General features: G+C 36.0%; 1 protein-coding gene across 3 annotated transcripts in view; it reads right to left on the minus strand.

The window, feature by feature from the left end:
• Nucleotides 1–8,902, minus strand: part of macrod1 (mono-ADP ribosylhydrolase 1) — a 135,345-nt gene extending 126,443 nt beyond the window's left edge. For 2 of the 3 annotated variants that reach the window (XR_009395302.1, XM_059345606.1), the window contains exons 1-3: nt 8,182–8,901; nt 6,208–6,306; nt 4,829–4,945 (exon numbers count right to left, since the gene is read on the minus strand). Coding sequence is in view for 2 of the 3 variants with exons in the window: in XM_059345606.1 (XP_059201589.1) it covers nt 4,829–4,945; nt 6,208–6,306; nt 8,182–8,599 (634 nt within the window). In the remaining variant the exon portion in view is untranslated. Of the gene's footprint in view, nt 1–4,828; nt 4,946–6,207; nt 6,307–8,181 lie in introns of all 3 variants that reach the window. The other variant, XM_059345607.1, reaches the window with a different exon arrangement.
• Nucleotides 8,903–9,466: the final 564 nt, after the last annotated feature.

A 9,466-nucleotide genomic window follows, 5' to 3' on the forward strand; every position in this document is an offset into this window, starting at 1 on the left:
GTTTCCTCTGGCATTGTTGTGTATTTTTCCGTCTCCCGCCCTCACCTTGCCTCGTCCTCTCTGCTAAATGACACTTTACTAGCTTTTCCCTCTTGTTAATTCCATGCTACTTTGCATCGCGCGACTCTGTAAAAAGCTCTTGTAAAAAACATACACACACACACACAGCAACACAAAGTCGTCTCCGCAGACACACAAGAGACAAATTACAATTACTTACTGTATACACACACTCATAATTACTTTAACATTTGCAGGCAGATGCATAAATACTCACGAGTGCAAACATAAACACAAGCAGAAACGCCATAAATGAGAGCGAGGATCAACATATTCACTCGGTGCTGGCAGAGCGTACACCTGCTGACAGTCAGCTGCCAATGAGGATCAATCATTTTTTGCTAAAGCCTCATCATCAAGCATCATTTAGGCATGCTGGCCTGCTTCACTCTCTCCTGATGCACCGTCTGTGCCAAGACACCGATTAAATTTCCCCCAAATGCCCAAACAGCCTTATGAGAGAAGGTCTTCAGTAAATCAACTGGCGTTTGGCGCCATCTAATGGTCACTAATTAAAAAAATGCTAAAATCCTACTGGAAGTGTTGGAAAACAACAACTCATCAGAAGAAAACTACCTGACTAAGAAATGTATAGAGATTATATACTGTATTTGATTTACTGTAACTGACATTTTTCTTTGTATATCTTGTTTATATACTGAATGCCTGTATTTCTTTCATTGTTAAATAAAGATCTGAGAAAAAGAAAAAAAGAAATGTATAGAGATTAGGGATGCACAATATGATAAACATGTGCTTCTGATGGCTGATACTGATACCTTTTTTATTTTAAAAATATTATAATCTGTAGTTTATGCACACATGAGGGTAAGAATGACTCAATTAATCAAAATGTCTAAGATGAATTTAATACAGTACATCCATTGATATTATCAGCTTTCTACTCAATTTGGTTCCAGCCTTTTCTTGCTCTGCAGCTCCGTTCTGACAGCTAAGATTACACTTTTGTGTTTTAAGTAATTATTTGGTTTCTCAATGGAAAGCCCAAGTAATTTCATTTTAGTATTTATAAATGTGTTTTCCTCACAAGCACTGATGTTTTATCATGACTTGGAACAAATTAATTGTCTTAATATCTGCAGGCGTTTTAAAGGTTTTGTCACCGTGTAAGAAATATTTTTTGCCAGTTTGTCTTCACTTTCCTGCTAGCTAAAACAATTAGTCAGTATTTATTAATTGTCAAAAATCTGTTCTGACAATCGAATTAATTAATGCCAAATATGGAAAACAGCAAACTTAAGGACCCTACACACAGATAACAGGTTAATTACTATAAGAAGTTGTTTTACAGCAGCACACTGACAATTAAAAAAGAGAGAGAGGTTTTAATGTGTGAACAGCACACACGTGGCCGTTGCAGGTGGCGTCTGAAACACTGACACAGCTACGGAGAACACACATGCAGGCGGCACAACACAGCCAATTTACTAACGTTAAAAGTAAGGTCAGAAAAAAACATCAAAACATCTTACATTTCTATTCTTGATTCTAGCCTTGATTTTTCCCCCAAAATTCACATTCTTACTAAGGATACATACTAAGGAATTCAATATCTTTAAGTTTGCTCCCATCAGATGGACTAAATGGATTGGTCTAAGAAGTAATCAACTGATAATAAAAAATAACCATATGTTGCAAAAGCAGCATCAGTTTATGCAACAAATCAGAGTTTTGTTTGTTTGTGACGACACGTGTAGTGTCTGTGAAACAAATGGTTGGGGGATACTACATAAACAAGACAAAAAATAAACAATGAGTCTGGTATGCAGAGAGCATTAATAAAACACGCTCTTTATGTGTGCATGCAGTAAGTCCAAATCATTTATTTTATGCTTTTATTATTATAAACTACTCCTGCTGTGATCCCCAGATAAAACTATGATGAGCTCTGTTCACTGACGGCTGGTTGAACCAATTCCTGCCTTCACAAAGCACCAGCTATCTCTAGATTAAATCTAAGGAGTCTGTTTCATCATATCACTTTAACTCCACTTATTTAATTTCAAAGCAGTTTATCCATAATCTGCTCAGTGCTGACACTTCACATAAACACAAGCTCTGCTTTGAGGTTGCTCTGCTTACTTTTGAAGTTTTCAGGGAGTCGATCAGCAGTCCCTCTGATCCTAAAAACCTTTCTGTTGTTTCTGTTTTCTAGTTCACTGTACAAACCTGTTGGTAGCCACATAAAAGCCTGCAGCTGTTCCTCCCACACCCAGAGAACACATCATACATACACCATAATGAGCTCAAACCGCCCTCATAGGTTTTTTTGTGCTAAATCTATATACAGTACATTCACATCGACAAACAGACTACAGGTTTCATTTAGACATCTATTATCTATGGCCGCTCATCCTTGATGGAGTCTCAGGGGGCTAGAGTCTATCCAGCTGACACGGTGAGAGGAGAGCTACACCACTGACAGGTCACTGATATGTAGAGACAACCATTCATACCTACGGGCACTTAAGAGTCACCATAAAACCATAGCTGCATGTCTTTGGACTGTAGGAGGAAGCCAGAGAACATGGAGAAAATCATATGATTTCACATGATTTTTCCCCAAAAGTAAAACCGAACTTCTTGATCGACCCCTGGTGGTTCGGCTGCAGTGCATGTCACGCTGAGCAAACAAAAAAATCACAGTACAAAGTCATTTTTTCCCACAGATCGGTACTGTGCTTTTAGGTAGTTGTTGTTTTTATCACACTGATGATGTTCAAGTGTTGATTTTCTGATAAGTCTAGCAGGCCACTTCCAGCCCGCCAAAGCAATTGGAGTGGCCCAAAAGTCCCTCTAAACATGGCCTGTTTTTTTAAATTGCATTTATTATATATTTGTTTATAAAATATCCACATGTAATGATTAAGGTAGGCGTTCTAATTAAAATTGACCTTAGTTGTGAATTATTTACAGTAGTAGCTAATTTTCACCCCCTCACACAATGGTATATTCCGATCTACGTGATGCCAAGCCGTAAGCGTCAAGTTTCCGCGGGCAAGGCAAGCTAACGGAAGAGAGTCGGTCAACAAAATGTGGGAACGGAAAATAGATTCTGAATGCAGAATCTATTTTCACCTGTACCTGTAACAAAATCATTGTTAACTGGCATCAGCTTGTGTTTTAATTTTCTACAAAATAAAAGGAATATCTGTGGTACTTCAAATAAACGTGAATACTTTTTATTACTTTTTTGCAAACCAACAGGTGGTGCCAAGGCCAACAAATGATCGTTATATTTACACAATAACACTGGTGGTCACTTTGGCCCATATCATTTCCTGTTATAGACTGACCCCGGCCCCCCATCACAGAAAGAAAAGTTGATGTGGCCCCCACCGAAAAAAGTTTGGGGACCCCTGGTCTTGACAACGCTCTACAACAACGCACAGTTACATGTTTATTGAAAACAAACGTAACAGACAGAAATACCTTCTGTCAGTTCTGTCAGTTCCATTATGTGATGCATTATTGTAGTCAGGCCTGTGATAAAGCTAGTTTAAAGGAAATATTTGATAAAGTGACCACCAGGCTACATTGATCCCCACCCCAAATTAGATGAAAAGAAAGGAAGGTATTTATATTACATTTGTCTGTCAAAACAGACACAAATCTGCCAGAGACAGGAGATTTCGAAAACTTTAATTAGCTGAAATCAGGTCGGCAGCTGTGTTTCATGTTTAGCTCCTTTCAGCTGATGTCATTCACTTACACAGCAACAGGAAACTACGTCACATTTCAGAGGTTTTGGAAGATTTCATGTAATTGAAACAGTCAAACGTGAAACCTTCATGTCTCAACAGCAGAAACTTGAATAACATCCGATCAAATACTGATAAATAGTTGCATCTCACCGTAACGTTATAACCTTTTTTGTCTTAGGGCTTATTTGAAACGACTAAGCAATAAAGAAAAAATCAGCAAAAACAATTATAAATATAATTAGAATTTTGGGCAATGTGCAAAAAGCTTGTTCAAACATTTTCATCTGACATTCTGCACTACGGAGGATGAGGAACTGATGTAAATCATGGTTATATTCTTTCAGATGACTCAACAAGGATTAAGTGCAGGCCTTGTGTTCAACGCACAGTCAAGAGTTCATTTACCAGCTAAACATTTGAAAAGAAGAGGTCAGAGTCAGCTCGCTTCAGCCATGACCTCCAGCGAATCAAGTCAAAAGCTCTTATAAAATGATGCATCTACGTTTCAAAAGAGGTATGGGCAAAAATAATCTTAAGCAGTCGCATATTAATAATTCATAGCATATAACTTATATTTCCCTTTCATTCCTAGTGCATGGCTGAACATTTATTTCATATTTTTATTCTAGCCGCTTTGTCTGTACTTGCCTCTTTCAACTGCAATCATTAACTAAAACAACAGGGTTACATTATGTTTTAGTTACATGTGATTGTAAATGGTTTAAACAGCATTGTAGAAGAAAACGAGGTGTGTTTTTGTTTTTTAAATTTCGAAAATAAAAACTAAAAAGCTTTTTTTCTCTCCAGAGATGAATCCCTTATCACAATAGTTATTAGTTGCAGCACTAAACTCCACACTTGTACTTTCATTTCCTTTTCATCTTGAACGATATTACCTCTGTTTCAAAATAGAGGAAATATATAATTATCTTGTTTTTTATTTATTTCATCATGAGTGGAAACAGATAAATGGTGACCACGCTGGAGGACTAATCTACACAATGATCCAACTACAACAAACACTCACTCATTTACACACATACCTGCATTGACGATAGCGTCTATCTCCAGCATGGTGATGTCACCGCTGTAGAGGGAAATCTTCTTGTCCAACAACTTGTTCCTCGTGTACTTTGTAGTTTTTTCAGCACCATCTGATACTGAGACACACCATGCATTCAGTGTCAGGATCAGTTTTATTATCCAGGTGAACTGTCTTAGTGGTTAAACACTTCTCATTTAATGCTGAAAAAATTCTTAAATTAGAGGTATTTTAAGATTTAAGGTTTAATTATAAAAACAGCTGTGGAAGGGTTGTTTACTTTTACTTCTTATGAACCAAAAATATGTAAGGTGGATATATGGCCATTTTTAGCGGAACTAACTGTATTCTGATCTACACTGAAAATACTTAACACTGTATATACCCTGGCCTTCTCGGGACATACATTTCACATTGATTTTAACACCCATTTTATAGATTTGGGTACTTAATTGAGATATAAACCTACTTATCTAAACTTGTGAATTATTTTGAGATGGAAGAGCTGAACATAAACCTGCAATGATCTAATTTTATCTCTGTGGTTTTGGTCTTTTATGAGAAAATCATGTTCACGGCAATATTTGAAATCCTGACTGCAGAAATGAATTCAATATATAACATTATTTCACTATTTAGAATTCTATACTATGTGTACAAAATTGAGCCAATTAAATGTTAAAGTTAAATTGTTTCATTACATTTGAGTAACACAGCATTTAAAGTGGGGTTGGTAGGTGAACAAACTAGTCAAACTAGTCTTTGTCCATATTTTTGAGCCCTTTAATAAGAATAAAAAGGCAAACATGTAGTTGTTTGTTTGCATTTCTCAGTCAGATACAGTGGCATCTATATATGTTAGATAGAGATGAACAAAAAAAGACAGTTGGAAGCACTTTAATTGGAAAAATTAAAGAATATTTATTGAAGCTTGGTGTTAGAATACATCTAATATCAGTATGTTCATCTTTTGCTTTTTATGTGATCATTTTATTGATTTCTGATCATCAGAAGCTTATATTATATATATATATATATATATATACACACATATATGTATATATGTATATATATATATATATATATATATATATATATATATATACACACACATATACATATATATACATATACATATATATATATATATATATATATATATATAAATATATATAAATATACATATACAAATATAGTGCCTGCTCTTTTTATGGTGCTCATCATTTTTGTGAAGTTATTTGATGTGATGTGGCCAAATATCTTATAATACTAGTAACAGTATTCATGTCTTGCTGCATCCCTCCAGTGAAGCCTCGCCAGCTCTACCACCCGACCCTGAATGAATCTGACAGTGACTTTGACTGATGTTGGGTGTCTGACCTGCAGTGGGAGTCCACACAGAGATGTCGTCCAAGGGCACAAAGTTAGAAGTCCTGTAGTGTTGGCGCCTGTCCGTCACAGACAGAGACAGCAAGAAGTCTTAGAGAGACGGTGGAGAAAGAGGACAGACAGTAAATAACCTGCTGGATTGATACAACATAAATGTGTTCTTTTATTGTTTTATTACATTTGATATTATATATGTGTGCTAAGGAACAGAGAATCCCATCTAATGAACAGTGCAATTCCTATAAAAAGGTACATAAATTGTTGGTGCACAATAAGATTAAAGTACCCTGAAAGTCTTTGTGCAGCTCTATGTGTTGGTGGAATCACATATTTACTTTATGAAGACAGAAAAATAATATTATTATTATTATTATTATTATTATTATTATTATTATTAATAGGCTTATATATAATATCAAGGAAGGTACTTTAGGGCTTAATAAGTGGGAACTCAATTTGTGGTTTCTGAGTTATTGCACAACTCTTTTATTAATTATAAAATCCAAGTAGTACTAGTTGCAGTTTCTTAAACTAAAATTATGAAATAAATATAATTGGCTTCCTTATCTCTGTTTTGTGTTATTATCAATTTTCATCCATTGTTTGTTTCAATTAAACTAAAATTAGGACATCACACTGGGGCACTGCTTAATTAAAATGATCATTCCTTGCAGTCCAAAGGTATTTATATTCTCTCTTTATTGTGAACTTTTGCACATCCTGCACAAAGCTGTGCAGCTCTCTCATTCTAAAACATGCATATTATTTTGTACATATTTGTTTAAATACTTACTCTTCCATACATTTATTGTAATTTTTCTATTCTATATTTATGTGCTTGACTGTTTCTGTCTTTGCCTTTATTTTCGTTTCTTCTTAAGATGTTTTTTGTATGCAGCAGCTCCAGGGCAAATTCCCTTTAAGTGAAAATCTACTTGGAAATAAAGTTATTCTGATTCTGACATCATGCCTATACCATGGATGCTTCATGCATTTTCTTTATTTTTGTTGTTTTTAAATAATAAGAGGATTATTTCAGAATTCTAATAAAACCTTTCATGGAAATAAAAATTGCTTCTTTGTCTGAATTAAGATAATTCTCTAATTAACTAAGAAAATCTTTGATAATTATCTCAGTTTTTTGCTTGAAAATTCTGTTGTTGTTTTTTTCCTTTTTTCCCTCTATTCGTGAGACTATAATGTTATTTCAGAAAATAATCTGATTATTTTCTCAGGTCAATGCATTACACTAACATACCATACTGACTAACACTGTGTTTTTAATATGTTGTGGGTTTATAGTGCATTAACTGAATTTGATATTACAGAAAACAAAATAAAAAAATGATTTTCAGTTTCTAATCTAATATACAGTCATTGAAAAAAATGTCTCTAATTTATTTTTCATTTTAATTATAAGACCACTGTCTTCTTTAATTTCTTGTTCATTTAATGCCTGGTACAACTGGTACATATGTTTTGACAAATATAATGAGAACAACAAAAAATAGCTCATAGGAGTGTAATTGATATCTGATATCTAGCCATTTTCCACGGTTTTCTTGATAATGATTTTGGTTATTATCAAGAAAACCATGGAAAATTGCTATATATCACCTCTAAAATTAAACTCTTATGAGTTATTTTTGTTGTTATCATTATATTTGTCCAAACATATGTACCTTTAGTTGTACCAGGCATTAAAATGAACAAGAAATTGAAGAAGACAATGGTCTTATAATTTTTTCCATAACTGTATTATTGTATGGTCTGCTGCTTTGCTGTGATAATTGTTTGGCATCCTCATTTTGAGGAGCATGTAGACACTGGGAGTGACTAACAGCTGGACAGGTGTTTGGGTCATGTGACAGCACACACGTTTCGTTTGTGGATAAAGCACACTGCGTGGTAGCTGTTGTAAAAATTAAATTAAAATCCTCTCGGCTTTGGTGTGAACAGTCTCACCCTTCGTCTGCTTCCAGTCTCCCTCAGCGGAGTCCAGCTTAACTTTGCGGGCCATGGCGGTCACTGTCCCGGTGTGGAGAGACTGGACCAGCGCGGCTGTGCTCACTCCGAGGGCGACACCGAGGGCTAGCTTTCCCACCCAACCTCTGCTGCCCCGGGGAGAAGAGGAAGCTTGGCCGGTCTTCCAAAGTGCTGCTGCTGCTGTTGTTGTTGAAAACTTCTGTGCTCGTTGGGCAGCGTTAATATGGCCGCGGGCAGGACTGGTTGCTGGCTTGGCTCCCAGCCGGGGGCTCCCAGCACTTAAAAAGTGTTTGAACTTGACACCGGCTCCCTGGAAGTCAGCACGGACACGGGACATAGGGCCACCACACAGTGGGGCTCTGATATATGAAAATAGAGCTGATATTTGCGTTGCCATGCCTGTGTGACAGCGAGGGGGCTAACAGTTCGTGTTACAGGGATCAATGTCAGCCTCACGGTGGTTAGGTTTCGTTTTCGACACAAACGATGAGCGCCAGTTAGTGCTCATGTGCCATTTTTGTTTTGGACGTTCACATGTGGAATGTACGATTTACAAGGGGTTCCAGGTAGCTGTCACTAAATAGTACATTTTAAAAAACATGCCATTCCGCCTTCGTACGATGTCCAGGCCGTTATTTAAGGTTTTGTAATATTGCCAGTAAAACGAGAGTGTGCTACAATATGACAATTGCTGCTCTATTTTATATCTGACATGAAGCGGAAACCCCCCCGACTCAGATGAAATAGAAAAGCCGAGGCCAACGTCCACAATCTCACGCCTCCTTCAATACTGTCGGAAATGTAAGAATTACAAGATGAAGGACCAAACAAGTTAGTAAATACAGTAGTTGTAACAAAGGCCCTAAAAACTTGTTTTTAATGTGTGAGTCGTATACAGCTGTTCATAATTCAATCAAATTACATATTTAAACGTTAGTTACGTGTAGTTTCCATATATGTCATTATAGAGACGGTTTTTACTCAATCAGCACCCAGCGAAAAAACAAGCACCCCTGAAGGGAAATTATTCTACTGCCCCAAACATTGAGTTTGTGTCGCCCCCTATCGGAATTTACAACTGAAGGCAAGAAATATTTGGTAATTTTTGTAGTTCAAGGAAGGTCAAATATCAAAGATAGAATTAATTTCCCCTCATCAAACCAGTGAGCCAATTTATCTTTGATGGCATCAAAATAAACTGGATTCATTGTAATTATTTGGCTTATTATAATAATAATAATAATAATAAAGCATTTAGAAAGAA

This window comes from Centropristis striata, chromosome 12 (genome assembly GCF_030273125.1).
Source record: "Centropristis striata isolate RG_2023a ecotype Rhode Island chromosome 12, C.striata_1.0, whole genome shotgun sequence".
NCBI classification, from domain to species: domain Eukaryota; kingdom Metazoa; phylum Chordata; class Actinopteri; order Perciformes; family Serranidae; genus Centropristis; species Centropristis striata.